The sequence below is a fragment of the Microcaecilia unicolor genome, chromosome 1, assembly GCF_901765095.1.
Source record: "Microcaecilia unicolor chromosome 1, aMicUni1.1, whole genome shotgun sequence".
NCBI classification, from domain to species: domain Eukaryota; kingdom Metazoa; phylum Chordata; class Amphibia; order Gymnophiona; family Siphonopidae; genus Microcaecilia; species Microcaecilia unicolor.
This window is the reverse complement of record NC_044031.1, coordinates 452083389-452105130: the sequence shown is the minus strand read 5'-3', so window position 1 is coordinate 452105130 and position 21742 is coordinate 452083389. Positions and strand designations below refer to the sequence as shown.

The 21742-nt window shown below is 43.0% G+C and overlaps 1 protein-coding gene across 1 annotated transcript in view; it reads left to right on the top strand.

The window, feature by feature from the left end:
• The window catches only part of THOC1 (THO complex 1), a 131635-nt gene that overhangs the window by 42578 nt on the left and 67315 nt on the right, over positions 1-21742 (top strand). The window contains exons 6-10 of the mRNA XM_030212935.1: positions 105-153; positions 1061-1156; positions 9455-9537; positions 11172-11248; positions 20157-20265. Of these exons, the coding sequence (XP_030068795.1) occupies positions 105-153; positions 1061-1156; positions 9455-9537; positions 11172-11248; positions 20157-20265 (414 nt within the window). The remainder of the gene's footprint in view (positions 1-104; positions 154-1060; positions 1157-9454; positions 9538-11171; positions 11249-20156; positions 20266-21742) is intronic.

Sequence of the window (21742 nt, the reverse complement as noted above, 5' to 3'; positions counted from 1 at the left end):
CATTGCCAAATGTGTACGTTTCTTTTGTGTTAAAAAGTATTCCTGGTGCTTGTATCTGCCATAGAAGGAGAATTATTGGCATAACTGTGCTCTCTTACTTTCAGAATATATTTTATTCAGCTGGGAAGAACTACTTACTGAGAATGTGCAATGGTAAGGTTTAGTTGTTTTTACTAGTGTTGCTAGGAAAATGTTGGTAAAAAGCAAAACTTCTTCCACATTCGCTGCAATTACACTAAAGCAAACTGAAGGGACAACAGCAGTCTTCATGGTGACACCATTTTAACGATGTGCTATTGGCAAGACTTTGGCAGCCTGGAGAACATGGACTTTTCCAACCTAAGTGAAATGATGCCATTTAAAACTATTTTTTCATAAAATAAGATTTCCTACCCTTTTTATTGTTTAGCAAAGACTTGGAAGTTACTTTTTAATACTTTTGCAGCAGAAAAATAATTAATAACCAATTTGAGCAATCAGCCAGCTGTTCAGGGACAAAGGCAGACTAAGCCAATGGGAGGCTAAAGGTGGCTGCGTGTTAGGCATGCACTAGGTTTGAACTTCCGCCACCTGTCTCACTCCTGCTATGCTGCTGTTTGTATTCTGCAGCTCTAATAACATCATCAGTAGTCGTAGGAACGAGAGAACATCATGTAATGCTGATAGTAGTACAGTTAGAGTTTTTGTGTAGAGAGCTAGTTAACCTGCTGCTAGCCAGTGTGATCAGCAACATATTGCAAGCAGCTTCATGATATTTGAATGCAAGAGACTTCTGAGCAGCTTTTAACAAGTCACCTTAGACCAGGTATGAAAGATTTTCAAGTAGTGTGAAAGTGATACTGTGGGCTTTTCCTTATTTCTTCAGATCATATTGCTGCTCTAAACTCCAAGCTTTTTAAAGTGATGAATCGGTGTTCTGCATTGTGAAAGTGTGTTTCTTTCAGACTGAGACCACCATAGTTATGAAACCTTTTTTTTGCATTGAATGTGGCAGTACAAAAAGCAGAGGTGACTAGAAGATAGAGGGTGTGCTTAAGGATTCTTTATCTTTGTTTTCTAGATCTCCTGAGAAGATTGTCGAAATCACAGAATACAGTGTTTTGTGGAAGAATTCAACTGTTCCTTGCTCGATTATTTCCACTGTCTGAGAAGTCAGGTAAGGTATATTTTGTTAACTTGCATTTGCAGGTCCATATATTCAATTGATTTAACTTAATTATGTCTTCTTCCATTGTCCCTCCAGATTAATTCAGATGCATGTGTTTATGCTTCCCTAACAGCAGATGGAGGCAGCAAATCACTGGTTTGATATTGCTGTATAAGGATTTTCACCATCCTGGTATTTCTTTTTCTAGTAAAGAGTAGATTAGCATATTTGTCAGAATCCAGGCATGCAGGATTGTCCTGTGGGGCAACTGTTTTGCAGATCAGCCTTGTGGGGCATTAAAGCCAAATAAGGGCTTGGGTGAAGTGGAATATTGATCTTGGAGCCTGTGGATGCAAAGCCTCATCCCTATGGTTTCCCTTCTGTCTCCTATACCTCCATTTGATGTCCTATCCTCTTCTACTTTTGAGTGAATTCCAGGGTAGAGCAGGGGCTGAGACTAGACTAATATATATTAAAAAAAAAAAGGGAGAGTGGGACAAGTGAATAGCCTGATAGGGATTTGGCCAGGGCCTCCCCTCGGACACCTAAGATTCCATGATGCATTTGAAGCTCTGATCCTCCAGGAAAGGGACTGAGGGGAAGCAACACAGCCTTGGAATGTCAGAGCAAGCTAAGTGTAGCAGTGCTGTAAGTACTCGGGTTTAGCTGCAGGCAGTATTTGCTGCACCTTTATAGAGGATTGACGAGTTCTAGGAGAAGAACGGAGGAAGGGGGTATCTTTACAAGGAAAAGAAGGTAGGCTTTGTGTCTGCAGTAGCCATTGTACAGGATCCCAGAGCAGAGTGGAATGACTACTTGTTAGGAAAGACTGCCATTTTGGAGTATGCATTTGTCATCCTTCCAGACTGGGCTACGCCACAGTTTAGTGGCACTTCAGAGGTTTTTTCCCCTTGAATTTGTGCTTTTCATGTGTAATGTTTTGAATTAGAGACGCTTCTCTTTGTGGATGTATATTTGCTTATGGTATTTTCTATTATTATTATTATTGTAATACAAAAAATGTATAATTGCAGTAAAAAAGGAACTTTTGCTCCTGAATGCCCTGGCTCTGGCAGGCTAAAGAATCTCAAAGGAGAAGCTAACAAAGCAATCCATTGCTAAAGACTTGCTCCTATAAAGAATTACAAAGCCAGCCAAGGCATTTCCATTCCACGGAGGTGATTGCAACACTGGGTTGATGGTGGGGAAGGCTATGAGTAGACTTTGTTACATATTCGAGGAGGAGGAGAACGTCTTGTCTGCTTTAAAGTGGGAAGCCACTGCTTCCCCTGGGATCGTTAGCATGGAATGTTGTTACTAATTGAGTTTCTGCCAGGTACTTGTGACCTGGATTGGCCACTGTTGGAAGCAGAATGCTGGGCTAGATGAACCATTGGTCTGATCCAGTATGGCTATTCTTACGTTCTTATGCCTTGGATTCAGCCATGATGTAGAAGACCACTGTCCCCATGGAAGGGGGCTCAGCTCTCAAAGATCTGCAGAATAGTGAATGGAAGGTTTGTTGAAGCAGTCCATTGATATTTTGGTTCTGTCTCTTCAGGCAAGAGTCTGTAGAGATTACATGCCCAAAACACAACTTCCCAACAGTGTCTGGAGGGGGATTCTACCTTTTTGGTTTGATATTAGGAGTGGAGGAGTGGCCTAGTGGTTAGGGAGGTGGACTCTGGTCCTGGGGAACTGAGTTCGATTCCCACTTCAGGCACAGCTCCTTGTGACTCTGGGCAAGTCACTTAACCCTCCATTGCCCCAGGTACAAATAAATACCTCTATATGTAAGCCACATTGAGCCTGTCATGAGTGGGAAAGCACGGGGTACAAATATAACTAAAATAAAATATTTTGTTCTGCTCTATTAAGCAATGTTATGCCATCTTGTGTTGATCTGGATCCCTCAAGAGCAGTTTATGGTGCTTTCCAGTTATCTCCTATAAAGCGTCACTGCAGGCCAAAGAAGTTGGAGGCAGATCCAAGGATGGAGCACAGTCCTGATTTCTGGAGCCTGCCCTGAAATATGCGTAAACTAGACACTCTGCAGGTTATGATAAACAATTATGGAACAGTACTAGTCATATTCCCATAGAAAACAGGGTGTATGGTGCAGGTAGTAATCAGTTTCATTGACCGAGCGTAAAATCCTTTTCTCCGAGGACAAGCAGGCTGCTTGTTCTCACATGTGGGTCGACGTCCGCGTCGGCCCAGGAATCGTCATTTTGCAAGCAAAATATAAAAAAGTTTTGCCAGAGTCTTCTGGCGCACGTGCAGCGCGCACTGATTTCCTGCCTGTCTCCGCGTTGAGGTGTGGTAGGGTTGTTTTTCTGCGCTGCTCTCAGGCCCGGGAAAGAGTCTTCGGTTATTTCGTGGCTTTTTTCCTTATTTTCTATTCTTTTTTTTCAACAATTATACAGTAAAAAAAAAAAAACACTTCCCGTAGTTTCTTTATTTTTGCTCTTTTAAAGTTTCCTTTGTTTTTGACGCAGTCGGCTTAGGCCATGGGGTCGGGTTGTTCCCTTTTTATGCCCTTTTCTCTTCTAACAGGCACAATCGCGTCTTTTCGCTGAAGCCGTTTTTCCTTCCATGTTATCGAAGACACCCAGCAGCTTCAAACGTTGTACTCGGCGCAACCGGACCATCTCAGGTACCGATACCCACGCCTGGTGTATCCAGTGCCTTGGGCTCGACCAAAGCCCTGCCACTTGTAGTCTGTGCCTTCGTATGAAGAAACGGACCCAAGCTTCTCGAGAAGCCCAACAAGAAAAGCTTTTTGGGGCTCGGTCCAGTCCTTCAACATCGGTACTGAGGTCGGCAGTGTCAACATCGACTTCAAGGGAAGCATCAACGTCGGGAGCAGAGGTAATAAGACCTATTTGCGCTGGGAGCAGTGAGGCATTGAGTGGGTCTCCACCTGCCTCGAGGCCTCTGTTATGCAGGACCCCCGGGACCGACCTTCGTCGGACCTGGCCCCAAGGAGGCATGAGGATTCCACATCCTCATCGGTACCAAGGAGTCTCGATGATGGGCGTCGAGTGACGGCGAAGAAGCACCATCATCGTTCTCCTTTGACACACAGTGCTGGGAGCTCTGGGGCTTCAAGGGAATTGGCACCCGAGAAGCTTCAGCGCCAAGAGGATCGCTCCCCCTCTATTCAGGAGGTGCCGATGCGTCGGTCTTCTGGCAGCCCGGTACCTGCTCCCGAGCCTTGACAGATTCTGCCACCGACTTCTTTACCGACCCCACAGCCTTGTCCGATGGCGGCTCTCGACGAGCTTCTGGAAGGATTGCCACGCCAGTCTGCTTCAGTGTCTGAGGTGCTTGCGCCTTCCATACCATCTGCTGCAGCGGCATCTGGCCCTTCGCCTGTGGTGAGGTCCCCGACCTCGGTGCTGCCTGCCACCCAGGTCGACTCCCCTTCGACGTCAGTGGAGGAAGCTTCACCGGAGTCCAGGCGGGCGTCGACTTCTCGGCACCGCCATCGAGGATGTCGTTTCTCGGCGTCGAGGCAGGCTTAGTTTCAGACTGCTCTGAGGGATGTCTTGTCCGATACTGAAGATGAGCGTTCGTGGAAGGAAGAGGAGGATCCCAGATACTTTTCTTCTGACGAGTCGTATGGGATTCCCTCTGAACCTTCCCCTCCAATAGAATGGAGATTTTCTCTACCGGAGAGTCTATCCTTTACCTCCTTTGTCCGGGAAATGGCTGCGGCTATTCCCTTCCCTATGGAGGTTGAGGATGAGCCCAGGGCTGAGATGCTTGAGGTCCTGGATTATTTTTCTCTGCCTAGAGAGCCTGCAGTGGCTCCTTTGCATAATGTACTGAAGGAAGTCCTTATGCGAAACTGGTCGTTCTCTCTCTCTAATCCCGTGATCCCGAAAAAGACTGAATCCCAATATCGGATCCATGGGGAACCTGGATTAATGAGGTCTCAGCTACCGCACAATTCCATGGTGGTGGACTCCGCTCTGAAAAGAGCCAAAAGCACTAGAGTTTATGCCTCGGTGCCCCCAGGCAGAGAATCTAGAACCTTGGACTCTTTTGGGAGGAAAGCGTATCAGGCCGCTATGCTCGCTGCCAAAATCCAGACATACCGGCTCTTCACGAGCATCCACTTGCAGAACTCGGTGAGGCAACTGTCTAGCTTGGTTGATGCACTCCCTCCGGAGCAGGCCGAGCCTTTTCGCCAGGTGGTCAGGTGCAGGCGTGTTGAAAATTCCTGGCCAGGGGTACGTTCGACACTTTTGATGTAGCATCCAGGATCGCTGCCCAAGGTATAGTGATGCACAGACTCTCATGGCTGCGTGTCTCTGACCTGGATCATTCGGTCCAGCAGCGGACAGCAGATGTTCCTTGCCGGGGGGTTAACATTTTTGGTGAGAAAGTAGAGGATCTAGTTGACCAGCTCAAGAAGCACAATGATGCTATGGATTCTCTCTCCTGCCGGGTGTCTTCTGCTACTACCTCCTCAACTAGGTTTTTTTTGGAGGGAAGAGGAGTGCTCCCTATTCCTATGCTAGGCGTAGGTACATTCCTGCTTCTCGGCAGCCTACCCAGGCTCAGTCCCAGCGTGCTAGTTCCCGTCAACAGCGTGCACCTAAGGCCACTGCGGCTCCCCAGCAAAAGCAAGGGACGGGCTTTTGACTGGCTCCAGTTCAGCATAGCCTCAGTAAATGTGTCCGTACCGGACGACTTGCCGGTTGGAGGGAGGTTAATATTTTTTCACCAAAGGTGGCCTCTTATAACCTCCGACCGGTGGGTTCTTCAAATTGTCCAGTTAGGATACACCCTCAATCTAGAATCCAAACCTCCAAATTGTCCACCAGGAGCTCAGTCCTTCAGCTCCCAGCACAAGCAGGTACTTGCAGAGGAACTCTCCGCCCTTCTACAGGCCCATGCAGTCGAACCCGTTCCACCAGGGGAAGAAAGGCTGGGATTCTATTGCAGGTACGTCCTTGTGCAAAGGAAAACAGGGGGGATGCGTCCCATTCTAGACCTAAGGGCCCTGAACAAATTTCTTATCCGAGAAAAGTTCAGGATGGTTTCCCTGGGCACCCTTCTTTACATAATTCAGGAAAATGGTTGGCTAAGTTCTCTGGACTTAAAGGATGCTTACACACACATCTCGATACTTCCAGCTCACAGGATGTATCTTCGATTTCGACTGGGAACACTGCACTTTCAGTACTGTGTACTGCCTTTTGGCCTGGCATCTGCGCCCAGAGTGTTTACCAAATGCCTAGCTGTAGTCGCAGCGTTGCTACGCAGACTGGGAGTGCATGTGTTTCCTTATCTCGACGATTGGCTGGTGAAGAGCACCTCAAAGGAAGGTGCTCTGGAGTCCATGCAAATGACTATTCAAGTGCTGAAGCTACTGGGGTTCGTCATAAATTATCCCAAGTCCCATCTCACCCCAGTCCAAAAATTGGAATTCATTGGAGCGCTGCTGAACACTCGAGCTTATCTCCCCGAGGCAAGGGCGGCAACCTTCTGTCCCTTTTGTCCATGGTTCGAGCATCTCAGCAGGTCATTTCTCGGCAGATGTTGAGACTTCTGGGGCACATGGCCTCCACAGTTCATGTCACGCCCATGGCACGTCTACATATGAAATCAGCTCAATGGACCCTAGCTTCCCAGTGGTATCAAGCTGCGGGGATCTAGAGGATGTAATCCATCTTTCCACCGGCTTTTGGAATTCTCTTCAGTGGTGGACGATTCGATCCAATTTGACCATGGGATGACCATTCCAAGTTCCTGATCCACAAAAAGTGCTGACGACGGATGCATGTCTCCTGGGATGGGGAGCTCATGTAGATGGACTCCACACTCAGGGAGCCTGGTCCTTTCAGGAAAAAGGTCTGGAACGCTCTAAAAGCTTTCAGAGATAGGCTGGCCAACCAAGTAATCTTAATTCAGACAGACAATCAGATTGCCATGTTTTACACCAACAAGCAGGGGGGCACCGGATCTCGCCCTCTGTCAGGAAGCTGTCCAGATGTGGCTTTGGGCTCACCGTCATGGCATGTTTCTCCAAGCCACTTATCTGGCAGGCGTAAACAGTCTGGCCGACAGGCTGAGCAGGGTAATGCAACCTCACGAGTGGTCACTGAACATGGGCGTAGTCCGCAAGATCTTCCAAGCGTGGGGCACTACCTCTGTGGATCTTTTTGCCACTCAGATCAATCACAAGGTCCCTCAGTTATGTTCCAGATTTCAGGCCCACGACAGACTAGCGTCAGATGCCTTTCTCCTGCATTGGGGAACAGGCTTTCTATATGCGTATCCTCCCATACCTCTAGTAGGGAAGACTTTACTGAAACTCAAGCAAGACTGCCGAACTGTGATCCTGATTGCACCCTTCTGGCCATGTCAGATTTGGTTCCCTCTTCTTCTGGAGTTGTCCTCCGAAGAACCATGAAGATTGGACTGTTTTCCAACCCTCAGAACGAGGGGTCGCTTCTACATCCCAGCCTCCAGTCTCTGGCTCTCATGGCCTCGATGTTGAGAGCTTAGAATTCGCCTCCTTGGGTCTTTCAGAGGGTGTGTCCCGAGTCTTGCTTGCTTCCAGAAAAGATTCCACGGATATGTGTTATTCTTTCAAATGGAGGAGATTTGCCGTCTGGTGTGACAGCAAGGCCCTAGATCCTCTTTCTTGTCCTACACGGACCCTGCTTGAATACCTTCTACACTTATCAGAGTCTGGCCTCAAAACCAACTCAGTAAGGGTTCATCTTAGTGCGATTAGTGCCTATCATCGGCGTGTAGAGGGTAAGCCTATCTCTGGACAGCGTTTAGTTGTTCGCTTCATGAGAGGTTTGCTTTTCTCAAAGCCCCCTGTCAAACCTCCACCAGTGTCATGGGATCTCAACATCGTTCTCACTCAGCTGATGAAAGCTCCTTTTGAAACATTGAATTCCTGCCATCTGAAGTACTTGACTTGGAAGGTCATTTTCTTGTTGGCTGTTACTTCAGCTCATAGTGTCAGTGAGCTTCAGGCCTTAGTAGTACATGCACCTTGTATCCAATTTCATCACAACATAGTAGTCCTCCGCACGCACCCTAAGTTCCTGCCAAAGGTGGTGTCGGAGTTCCATCTGAACCAGTCAGTTGTCTTGCCAACATTCTTTCCCCGTCCTCATACCCGCCCTGGCGAAAGCAGTTTGCACACCTTGGACTGCAAGAGAGCATTGTTTTTTTTCGTGGGGCGGACAAAGCCCTTTAGACAGTCCGCCTAGTTGTTTGTTTCTTTTGATTCCTACAGGAGGGGAGTCGCCATCGGAAAACACACAATCTCCATTTGTCTAGCAGATTGCATTTCCTTCACTTACGCCCAAGCTGGGCTGACTCTGAAGGGCCATGTCACGGCTCACAATGTTAGAGCCATGCCGGTGTCAGTGGCTCACTTAAAGTTAGCCTCCATTGAAGAGATTTGCAAGGCTGCAACGTGGTCATCAGTCCACACATTCACATCTCACTACTGCCTTCAGCAGGATACCCGACGCGACAGTCGGTTTGGGCAGTCGGTGCTGCAGAATCTGTTCGGGGTTTAGAATCCAACTGTACCCCCGTAGACCCATTTTTGTTCTGTTCCAGGCTGCACTCTCAGTTAGTTGTTTATGGTTTCAGGTCAATCTCTGTTATGTCCTCGCCATTGCGAGGCCCAGTTGACTAATGTTCATTGTTTTGAGTGAGCCTGGTTGCTAGGGATACCCCACATGTGAGAACAAGCAGCCTGCTTGTCCTCGTAGAAAGCGAAGATACTTACCTGTAGCATGTATTTTCCGAGGACAGCAGGCTGATTGTTCTCACAAACCCGCCCACCTCCCCTTTAGAGTTGATTTGTTTCTTTTTATGCTTTTGATTTAACTGAGGAACGCATTTACATGACGGGCAGGAAATTGGTCCGCGCATGCGCGGTGCGCGCTGCACACGCGCCAGAAGACTCTGGCAAAACTTTTTTATATTTTGCTTGCAAAATGCCGATTCCTGAGCTGATGCGGACGTCGACCCAAATGTGAGAACAATCAGCCTGCTGTCCTCGGAGAATACCTGCTACAGGTATGTATCTTCGCTTTATATGAAGAAGTTGCAATTCTTTTCTTCAGATAGCTTATATACTATATATCTTTGTGTGGTCTTCATATTGGTCCAATAAATGGTATCATAACCTGCAGTGCTTAGTTTTCTCCATCCCTAGTGCAGTTGGTAGAACCTACACGCAGATTATCTGTCTGTTAAATACTTCAGTCTAGGCGTTTCCTTTCATGCTTTTAGTAACCTGTGTTTCTTTCTTCACAGGCCTGAATTTGCAGTCTCAGTTTAACCTGGAAAATGTCACTGTTTTCAATACCAATGAGCAGGAGAGCACACTGGGACAAAAGGTGAAGCATATAGGAATGCTCTTCTCCAACCTTCTAATTTGTTGGATAACAAAGGTGTCCTTTGCAGGTCTAAATTACACCTGGATTTGAAAGATAGTTAATTCCATATGATCCTTTCCAGCCTAAAAAGGTGTATCATTTAACAGTGATGAAATTCTTGTTAGCTAAAAAAAAAAAGGATGATTTTGATGATGAAAACGTCTCTAATTTTAAAATACATTTTCTTTCATCGTGAAAATGGCTAAGAAATATGTACCATTTTCTTTTTAGATGCAAGGAGCTAGAGAAAGCACAGAGAACAGCAACCAAAATAATTAAGGGAATAGAACAGTTTTCCTGTGAAGAAAAGCTAAACAAGCTCTTCAACTGGGAGAATAGATGACTGAGAGGAGATGTTAGAGCAGTAGTTTTCAACCCAGTCCTTGGGGCACACCCAGCCAGTCAGGTTTTCAGGTTATCCACAATGCATATCCATGAGAGAGGTTTGAATTCCAAGGATGTAGTGCTTGCAAATCTATCTCGTGCATATTAACTGTGGATTCATTGTGAGTTTTAGAATCTAATTGTTTGTAAACCATTTTGATGTTTATTTCTAGTCAAAAATACAAAAAAAGCACCAAGGGCTGTTCAAGCATGGGATAGTCAAGAGTCCTTTACTAGACCCGACACGGACCATGTTTCGGTGTCGAGCGCCTACGTCGGGGCTCAATAGAGTCAGTCAATTTAAAATTGTGAGCTAAAAGCCCATATAATCAGCAAACTGAAACAAGTTAAAAATATCTACGGAGAATCAAAGTGCATCATAGCACACCGATGTCCTGAAGTTGGCACCAAAGTTTCAGATGCCGGAACACGGCCTGTGTCGAGTCTAATAAAGGACTCTTGACTATCCCGTGCTTGAATGGCTCTTGGTGCTTTTTTTTTTGTATTTTTATTGTCAGTACTTTGACCGTCTCTTCTGCTGTTGCATTGTACTTGTAGTCAAATGACAGTATATCAAATAACTTTGATTCATTTGGTTGTACCTAAGAATTGTCCCAGAGGGAACACTATAGATATTATGCTTAAGTAATAACATGGAATTAGGTTTTGTTGCAGTGTATTCATGAAGTGGATTAACTGTAATGCATGACATAAATCTATGATATGTAGTAATAGTCAAACCATCTGTTTGTAAGTCTTGGGTATTAAGTGTTCTGGTATGGGAGACCTGTGCTAGATGAGGCCTGAGCACAATGGAAGGCAGGCCAGTCTTTGCAGCAATGTCGCTCCTGTTGCTTCTAGGTCATCATGCCTTCAATGACTCATACCAACCAGTGTGTCAGCTAGAGTCGAGTTCTGGCTTATGGTGATGAGAGGAGAGAAACAGAGGCTCAAAGTGAGCCCACATGGGTTTTGGTAGGTTGAGTCTTGTGCCTAGAGTTTTGGTATGGATTCGTACTAGAAGCCTCCCTTTCCTTCCCACTCTCATGCACTTTTTAAGCCAGATTTGTGGTACAAGTGTACAGAACAGCTTCCAGATCGGCCTCTCTCTCTGTAGGTGTTTTGTTCTAAGCCACATTTTGTTTTAAACTGGACATGCTTAAAAGGAGGAACGGTTTGTGAGAATTGTTAAAATAGCTTTTCATTCTCAGCATATAGAAGACAAAGATGAAGGAATGGAAGGGATAGAAGAAGGTGAAATGGGAGATGATGAAACACCTACAAGCTGGTAAGTTTAAATCTGAGTTATGGGCCGGTAGATTTATAAGGCAGATTCTTATCTCAGTGGTTTATTATTTTGTTTTTAATTTTTATACATATACAATTATTTCAAGGAATTACACTTGATTAGAAAGTGTTGTTTTCTCATATTTAACAAACAAAATAAACTAAATTTCACATAATACAAACACTCAAGTCCACTTTAAAGGGAGACATCATTAGTATAGGAGGATTAAAGTGGGAAAGAAGAACGATTCTTTAAGGAAATTTAGCATCTAGGAGACATTTAAAATTCTATTTCGCTCCTTCAATTCTTTTAGATGTTACAAACGATGTTAATTGTGATGGGTCCATGAAAACATATTTATGTGAATTATAGCATATTATACATTTACAAGGAAAACGAAGGTAAAATGTGGCTCCTAGTCTCAGTACTTCTGGTTTCAATATCAAAAATTGTTTACGTTTTTTGTTTCTTTCTTTCGAAACATCTGGAAATAGTGATATCTTTAATCCCAAAAACATTTTATCCTTATGTTTAAAGAACATTCTAAACAGCCATTGTTTGTCTGGCAGTAAAGCAACTGTGGCTACCAAGGTTGCCGCAGTTGCTTGTACAGTATCAGACATTTCCAAAAGATTTGTCACATTTAAGGAATCTTGTTGTTGTTGTAATTGCTCTTGTATTTTAGAAGGCACATTATACACTTGAGTAAGAGGTGGTAGGTTTATCTCTGATATCTCCAAAATGTCTTTAAAATAGCATTGTATCATCTCCAATGGTTTTATCATTTTAACTTTTGGAAAGTTTATAAATCTTAGATTGTATCTTTGCATGTGGTTCTCATAAATTTCCATTTTATTCCTAAAGTTTGTAATATCTTTCAATATAACAGTTTGTGTTTTCTCCACCTTTATAACTTTTTCTTCTACCTTATCAATCTTTTCAGAAGAAAGTTTAGTTTCGGTTTCACTTTTCTCCATTTTTTTTCAGTAACATTAACTTTTTGAGATACTACTTTTGTTGCAGTTGATTTTGAACCATTTGAGAGACCAGGTCCCACAAGGAATCCAAAGTTACCGGTTTCTCTAACATCGCTAAAGACATATCTGATAAATCTGTTTTCTGACCATTACCTGGTTCTTCTTGTCCCGCGCCACATATCACCGGACTACTTCCTTTAAGGGGGCAACAATCGCCCCCCTGCTTCCCTCTGAAGATATTCAGTATGGGCTTCACACGAAGTCAAGTCGGATCCGCTCTTTGGCGTCTGACTGCTCATTCTAACAGAGGGGGAACTTGTCCGCTGCGGGGGCGGGGCTCTTGCATCAGGGCTCGGCGTGACATCTAGTCCGGGAGACGCCGAAATTTCCTCCATTGTGCTGGCGTCTCCTATGGAACTGCTCCTGGGCATTCCACCTTGAGCTGTCATCCTCAGAAAACGGTCGATAGGACCAACAGGCAAAGAGGTAGGCATTGGGGAAGCCCGAACCACTGCCTTGCCTCTTCTTTTCGGCATTCTATGAGAAAGAAACGCGAGGTCTGCAGCGCTCCTAGATGAGTACAGCCATCTTGGATGTCTCCCTGAAATATCCTGGTTTATCGTTTTTATAGGCTTATGTCAAGAAGAGCTCTTTAAAAAAAATGGTTTTCTGGCAGAGACAATTTTATTTATTTTGCTACCTCTGTTTGCTTCTAGCCCTGCATCCTACCTTTGAGGACAGATTTTCAGAAGCTGAGGTGTCACAAAACTTCATTCAAAGCCACTAGGGAAGTTTCCCTGGTTAGGCCAGCTCTTTTTTTTTTTTTTTCCTTCATTTTTCCTTCCATAATTGGTATCGCTGTTGTACAGTACTTGGAATTTCCTTCTCATTCATCACCTCTGCACTGTATCTGGCCTCTGCTAGTCTGAGAGCCAGGCACTGTTTTGGGGACTTGAAGCTAGGTCACCTGCACAGTAGGCCAACACCGACAGGAAAGCTATTTAGTGTAAATTTGCTGTGTGGAACTTGCCACAAAGTGAAGATTGTAAGAGCAATGCAAACACTACATGAGCAGGCAAGTAGCACTGTAAAGAGAGGATCTGCTTTACAAACCACCAAGCAAAAAAAAAAAGCAAAGTTAAGCCAAAGGCTATAAGAAAAAGTAAAAACTTTAATAGCAAACTATTCAAATTTAAAATAGAATAAATAGTTTATAAAAGTTTTGTCTCAACATGGCCATGTTTTGACACAGTTGCCTGCTTCAGGGTCTGAAAGGCATTCTGTTAAGAACTTAATGATTCACCATGTGAATAAAACAGAGCAATTCTTAAGTCTCATAAATGAGATTTCCCACAATAATTAGGATTCATATGTAACTTTTTTTTCTTTAAGAACTGTTTCTGCAAATAAGACCAAGCATATCTAATGTATGGATCATGTGCATCAATTATTTATAAAATTTCAAACACAATTTTTGAGATATAAAAATATATACTGGGACAATCTCACATTACTTACAATAATTTGCAACAAAAATCTAATGCTGTCACTTCTTATTAAGAAAGAGAGGTAGCGCTGTTGGTCCTCATAACAATTATTGGAGATGCCACACTCAACTGCAATATACAACTTTATAGGGGAAAAAAAGGGGTGGTGTGCTCTATACTAAGGAGGCTCATAAGATTGTTTTCTTTAAGTCTGTTGTCCACTGAAACAGTAGCACCAAATCATAAAACCACTTTATTAACATAGTTTCCCAAGTGGTATATAATAAAAAGCCAAACATGGCGATAAAGGTGAGCCGGTGGATATTGTGTATCTGGACTTTCAGAAAGCGTTTGACAAAGTCCCTCATGAAAGGCTCCAGAGGAAGTTAGAGAGTCATGGGATCAGAGGTAGTGTATTGTTATGGATTAAAAACTGGTTGAAAGATAGGAAACAGAGAGTAGGGTTAAATGGTCACTATTCGCAATGGAGAAGGGTAGTTAGTGGGGTCCCTGAGGGATCTGTGCTGGGACCGTTGCTTTTTAACATTTTCATAAATGACCTGGAGGTGGGGATAACTAGTGAAGTTATCAAATTTGCTGATGACACAAAGTTGTTTAAGGTCGTCAAATCACGGGAAGATTGTGAAAAGTTCCAAGGAGATATTGCGAGACTAGGAGACTGGGCGTCTAAATGGCAGATGACGTTCAATGTGAGCAAGTGCGAAGTGGTGCATGTGAGAAAGAGGAGCCCAAACTATAGCTGTCATGCGAGGTTCAGCATTAGGAGTCACGGAACGAGAAAGGGATCTGGGAGTCATCATTGATGATACGTTGAAATCTTCTGCTCAGTGTGCTGCTGAGACTAAGAAAGCAAATAGAATGTTAGGTATTATTAGGAAAGGGATGGAAAACAAAAATGAGGATATTATAATGCCACTGTATCGGTCCATGGTGCGTCCACACCAAGATTATTGTGTTCAATTCTGGTCACCGCACTTCAAAAAAGATATAGTGGAATTGGAAAAGGTGCAGAGAAGGGCGACGAAGATGATTAAGTGGATGGGACGACTTTCCTATGAGGAAAGGCTAAAGCGGCTGGGGCTCTTCAGCTTGGAGAAAAGGCGGCTGAGGGGTGATATGATAGAGGTATATAAAATAATGAGTGGAGTGGAAAAGATAGGTATGGAGTGTCTGTTTACGCTTTCAAAAAATACTAGGACAAGGGGGCATGCGATGAAGCTGGAGTGCATTAAGTTTAAAACAAATAAGAGAAATGTTTCTTTACTCAGTGCGTAATTCGACTCTGGAATTCGTTGCCGGAGAATGTGGTTAAGGCGATTAGTTTAGCAGAGTTTAAGCAAGGTTTGGACAGCTTCCTGAAGGAAAAGGCCATAGAATGTTATTAAAGGAACGTAGGTAAAAATCCATTATTCCTGGGACAAGCAGTACAAAATGCTTTGCTCCGTGGATCTTGTCGGGTGATTGTGACCTGGATTGGCCACTGTCAGAGACAGGGTGCTGGGCTAGATGGACCTTTGGTCTGTCCCAGTGTGGCGATGCTTATGTCTTACTGTTCCGGTATGTGTGTGTGTGTGTGTGTATATATATTTTTTTGTTTTGTTTTTTTTATAAATATTTGCATAGTGTCCTACCCCTTATTAACTATGATAAATTGACTCATGCTTGGGAAGGGGAATTAAACTGAGGTTACAGAAGAGCAGTTGAAAATGCGCCTAACTAGAGTAAGAGCCCTCAAGGATAATGTTACACTTTGAGAGATGCAGTATAAAATTGTCATGAGGCTCTGTATATCTCCCAGAAGAGCTTATAGGGCAACATTGAAGTCTTCAGACTGTTGTCTTAAATGCCAAAATGTGAACGCCACTCTGGGCCACATGTTCTGGTTCTGTCCTTCAGTATTGATTTTTTGGCATAACTTAGTAGCATTTATATCTCAAATCTGGTCTTTGGAATTTTATATGTAGTTGATGCATTTGTTCTATATTTAGTTTATTATTACCACTGTTTGGAAAATAAAATATAGGAGATAGCCATGCAAAGGAGAAAGAAGAAAAATTACATCATCTCAATACAAGTGAAAATAAAAGTAAAGATGTGTTGTAAAGGACTGTGCACTAGCCCTGCCATAGAGTCAATATTTTCCTGAAGTATGTGTAGGAAGGTTTATTTTATTTATTGCATTTGTATCCCACATTTTCCCACCTCTTTGCAGGCTCAATGTGTCTTACAATACATCATGAATAATAGAGATATATGAGAAAGTAAACATTTAGTATTACAGAAGGCTCTTGGGTAACATGATAGTGATAAAGCATGCTATTAATATAACAAGCGAGTAGTAAAGACAGTTCTGGGTATTTGTGAAGGAGTTCATATTTGTTGGTCTTTGTGGTATTCCTTGTTAAAGAGATGGGTCTTCAATAGTTTGCGGAAGTTAGTTAGTTCATAATAGGATGTAGATGATTTGGTAAGTGATTCCGAAGGGACCTACTATGCTAAATTTTATTGAGTCTAGATTGAGGTTTTCAGTCCAGTCCTAAGGACTCACCTAGCTAGCAATATGCAATGAATATGAAGAAAAAAATGTGCATGCCCTACCTCCATGTTATGCAAATTTCTGATGCATATTCATATTCCTTGTGAGTATTCTGAAAACCTGACTGGCCAAGTGAGTCTCAAGGACTGGGTTGAGAACACCTGGTCTAGACTAGTATGACGAAAAGAAGGTACAACTAAAATGTTCTGTTGACTTGACCTCAGTGATCTGATAGTGTATGGAATAATGTAACCGGACAATGATGAAGGCATTCCTGAATGGAAAAGTTTTTATGTACTAGAGAGATAATCTTGAATGAAGTCCCTTTTTTATAATTTCCAGATATTACTATCACATCATTAGAAGTGAAAAGAAAAATAAACCATATCAATTAAATGATGGAAAATTGTAAGCCACATTGAGCCTGCAAATAGGTGGGAAAATGTGGGATACAAATGCAACAAATAATAAATGAGAATAAGGGAATAAAGAAATAAATACTTCGTCCACAAAAAAAGGAGGGTGGGCTACTAATATACAGTAACAGGAAAATCAAATTTTAACCAACGGTGATTCCAGGGTTATCCAACAGCTGACATTAACAGCGATTATACCTGTAGAGTTACATTCAAAACTTTCACGCCTTCTCTATATAAAAAAAAAAATCTAGAGCTGCTTGGAGTCAAAAAATAATTTTTACCCTTAAAATACCAAAACAATTACAAGGAAATTTAAGCAAAAAGCTAACATCAAACGCAAGAGTTCTAGGATTGAAAGCTAAGAACTCCTTTTCTGTGTAGTCCTGGGCAGCTCAGGAAATACATGGATTGCAGATCCCAAAAAATGCTCTTACATGTACTTGAAGAATAAACACAATAGAAAGCTGTGGTCCATTTCCAAAGCAAATGTCACTACTAAAGTGTTCTGGGTTATGACTTGCAAAGACTCCAAAAAAGTTGGTCAAATCCAATGTCTTACAGTCAACCTGAGATAACTGATCTCCTTTCCCTGGCACAGACACATAAAATGCTTTTACAATAGGAGGCATAGTTTGATCAGTCATTTTTAATACTTCAAATATTTTCTCAACATATCCATCAGTAATAAAATTGGTGGTTTAGGGAAGTTCAAAAAAACGTAGATTATTGCACCTCTGTTTATTTTCAAAATATTCTAACTTGCACTGTACCATACACTTGTAACCATCGTGGCATTCAACTGCTTGATCTGCCTGGATTGAGCAGCAATACCTAGCGCTACTTTATCCATAAACTTATTAGATATGTTTGTTAAGGAGAAATTACTGGCCTGAATTACATTCCACAGGGACTCCAAAGTCACCACAGCTGGTCTCAAAAATCCATGCTGTCCAGGAGGAAATTTTTCTAAAGGCTCCTCACCCTCTCCCTCAGACTGCCCAGAAAAAAACAGTTCTTCTGGAGATTTGGCAGAGGACCTTGCTGCTGGGGATCCCTGTATAGCGAGTATCAGCACTTCACTCTCACCGGGCGCTGAATTCAACAGTCCAGTAGAATTTCCACATCCGGTTGTGGGGAAGCTTTCTTCACTTTGGGGCTAAAAGAAATCCCATCAATGCTGTGCTCCACCTGATTTCTCAGCATCACCATCAAAGCTGGAACCTCCCCGGAATCAGAAACGTGCTGGAACCCCCACCCACCCACCCACCACCACCCCAAAGGTGGTCTGCCGCAATGCAGGGAATTGACCAGGTGCAGAGGGATACACCTTCAATTTCCCTTTTCTCTCCCCATAACTTCAAGGTAAGAGAGCAATGTCAACAGCAACAATCCCAAGAGGAGTTTGAGTCTACTGAAAAGCATCTTGGCCACACCTCCTTGAGTGTGAAGTCCTTTGAGAAATAGGTAACCAATGTTCTTCTGGAGTAATATGATCCCATTTTCATGCCCCCTTAAGTAGTCTGATAGCAATGTTCTGAAGCAGTTGAAGGCGTCAAATGTCAATGACACAAATTCCTCCTTTTAACAAAGAGTTACAACAGTCTATATTGCTCATCATTCTGGAAATAATTATTAATCTCGGAACATCAGTAGTGAAGAGAGACCTGACTGACCTAATCATGCGTAGTTTGCAGGGCTGTGGAGTTGTTACACCAAACCTTTGACTTCAGTTCCTTTATTTTTCTACTGCCCAACTTCGACTCCAGCTCCAACACTGACTCTTACTGATGTTAAGCTTTAAATTTTTTGTTCTGGATCTAAAGTATTTATAAAATGATAAATTATTTTTTTATTTTTTTAAAAGCTGGAGTCAGTATGTTTTTACTGACTCTGACTCCACCCAAGATTGTTTCTGACTCCAACTCCACAGCCCTGGTAGTTTATGATGACATTTTTATTTTGGTAAGACATTATAAGGTTTAAAGGTTAATTTCTCATCCAAGAAAATCCCTAAAGTTTTCAGGGAAGGGACCCAATTTATGGTAAACCAGCCATCTGAATTTGAGATTATAATGTTGGTGTGTCCTTTTCATTAAAGATAATCACCTTTGTTTTTCATTTTGTGTTGTTCTAACCAGTTAGCTATTTTTTAAAAAAATTTTCATTTAGAGAAGAGAGAACTTGTTGATTGTTCGGATCTATATAGATGCGCCTGAGGTTAGGCACAGGTTTGTTTGTTTGTTTTTAAATTTAGATATGTATTTAAGTGATTGTGAAAAAACTTCATTGTAAGAGACTTAGGACCTCTTTTATCAAACCGCGCTAGTGGTCCCCCGGTGCAGTAATGCCGACAAAGCCCATTCGCTTTGAATAGCATTGCCGCATGGGAACCTCTAGCATAAAAGGGGCCCTTAAATATTTTTCTGTTTTAGAAACAGGATGAATTAATATAATGCCTTTCTAACCCCTAATGCAGACAAATGCAGCAAAACACAGCCATGTTGGGTCTTTCATAAAATTCACTAAAATTAAAAAGCAAACTTTTTTTTGTTTTGTTTTGTTTTAGCCTCAGGTAGCGCTCTAGGCCAGTGATTTCCAATATGACTCAGATTTAACAGTTGAAAGATCAAATGATGTCATACCAAAACAAAATGTAGAGGAGCACAGTTAATGATGTCAGATAAGGACCTGCACAATCCATCCGGTCTGCCCAACCAGCCGAACCGGCAATCCTTTTTCTGTGCAGGTTATAGTCATTCATGCTTAAACACTGGTTGGCAGTTTGCTATCATAGCAACTACATATAAGTAGTTAAATATGATGCAGTTTGGGACAATATTTGTCATTTGCGGAACACAGACTGTAGAAATCTATCTAGCACTGGCCTTAGTTCCCTAACCCACATCTTTTGCCATTTTCAGACTCAGACTGTAGAAGTTTATCCTTGGTTGTCTCACCGGAGCCAGGGAAGCAGCATCAGCTTCCACAGAGCCTGTGAATCAATATACATGGGTGTCTGCTTTGGAAGAAAGCCTATGCTGGAAAAGCACGCAGGACTTCTGAATGCACATTAACTCATAGACCCTGCATTGTTTACCAGTTGCAGGTCAAAGTGGAGTTCTGGAGAGAGATAGACCATTCTTATTTTTGTAACTTCATCCACTGATTGCTGTGATTTTTATGTGGGAATTATTATTCTAGGCACTTCTTACATTACAATACAGAGCAATAGAAAAACATCCTTACTCTTAGGTAGTCTATGTATTCCTTAGCAAATTCAACTGCAGCTTGCTCTAGATTTCTGCAACTGCTTTGCACCTGCTGCAGCTAAGTTCCCAAAACTTGTGATAAACTGAATTGTGTAGGAATTCTTATGTTCCTTATTCTGCTGTTTTAAAAGCAATTTTTAATCTGTCTTGAAATCCCATATTCCAGTAAAATTCATCAATTTGTGTTGCTTTTCACTAGCTCCATTCCTATAGACTACAACCTGTACAGAAAGTTCTGGTCACTCCAGGATTACTTCCGGAATCCCGTGCAGTGCTATGACAAGAGTGCCTGGAAAACATTTCTCAAGGTAACAAATCACACATGACTAAAGCCTAAAGAAGCCAGGCTTGTACCTTGAATACTGGAGCTTTGTTTCAAGTCTTGCCATTTTCTAGGAGAAGATAACCTTTAAGCTCAGATTTGAATTTGGAAGGCCTATTTGCATCAAGAGAACTCTAAAATGTCTGATGGTGATTTTTGTTTGTTTTTTACTCACTCATTGGGATTAACTAAAAAGTTTCTTATGCTATTATTAATTAAAACTAATGTAAATTGAGGTTTTGTTTCAAAGTGCTAAGAAATCATGGTATGTTAATATGAAGATAGAGTTGGATAGCCAAGTGTGCACATTGGATTAAAACTGCATTGGAAAGGCCTGCCTCCATAACATGGTACCACATAGAAAAGGAACTGATAAAGCTATTCTCCGAGGACAAGCAGGCTGCTTGTTCTCACATGTGGGTCGACGTCCGCGTCGGCCCGGGAATCTGGCATTCTGCAAAAGCAAAAATAAAGTTTTGCCATGAGTCTTCTGGCACGTGTGCTGTGCGCACTGAGTTTCTGCCTGCCGCTTTAGCGCATCTCAGCTTTCTTTTTTCCGCGATGAGGTGTGGCAGGGTTTTCCCTGTGCTCCTTGTTTGACCTGGGAAAGAGTCTTCTCTTTTTTTTGCCATTTTTTGCGTTTACGCGCTAGTTAGTTGTCTTCTTTGTTGATTTTTTTAAAAAAAAGTGTATTAGGATTTCCATTATAATTTCTCAGAGTTCTTTTTTACAAGTTAAAGTTCTCTTTCTTTTTCGACGCGGCCGTATTTCACCTTTTTGTGCCCCTTTTATTTGGCACAATCGAGTCCTTTAATTTCACCGAGGCCGTTTTTCCTTCCATGTCATCGAGGACACCCAGCGACTTCAAACGTTGTACTCGGTGCAACCGGACCATCTCAGGTGCCGGTACCCATTCCTGGTGTATCCAGTACGTTGAGCACAACCACAGCCCAGTTGCTTGCAGTCTGTGTCTTCGTATGAAGAAATGGACACAAATAGCTCGAGAAGTCCAACGAGAGAAACTTTTTGGGGCTCGGCCGGGCCTTCGACATCAGTACCATGGTCGGTGTAATTGACATCGAGGGAGGCATCAAAGTCTTGAACAGAGGTAATGGTTGCTGAGAGACCAGGTCGCGCTGGGAGCAGTGAGGCATCGGGTGGGTCTCCACCTGTCTCGAGGCCTTCTGCTATGCAGGCCCCCCGGAACCGACCATCGTCGGACCCGACCCAGAGGAGACGTGAGGATTCCATGTCGTCCTCGTCTGTACCAAGGAGTGTCGATGATGGGCATCGAGCGAAGGCGAAGAATTCTCATCATCGATCTCCTTCTACACGCGGTGCTGGGGCATCGAGGAACTCGGCACTAGAGACATGTCGGCGCCGAGAAGACTGTTCCCCCCTTTATTCAGGAGGTGCCGACGCGTCGGTCTCCTAGCAGCCCGGTACCTGCTCCCCAACCTCAG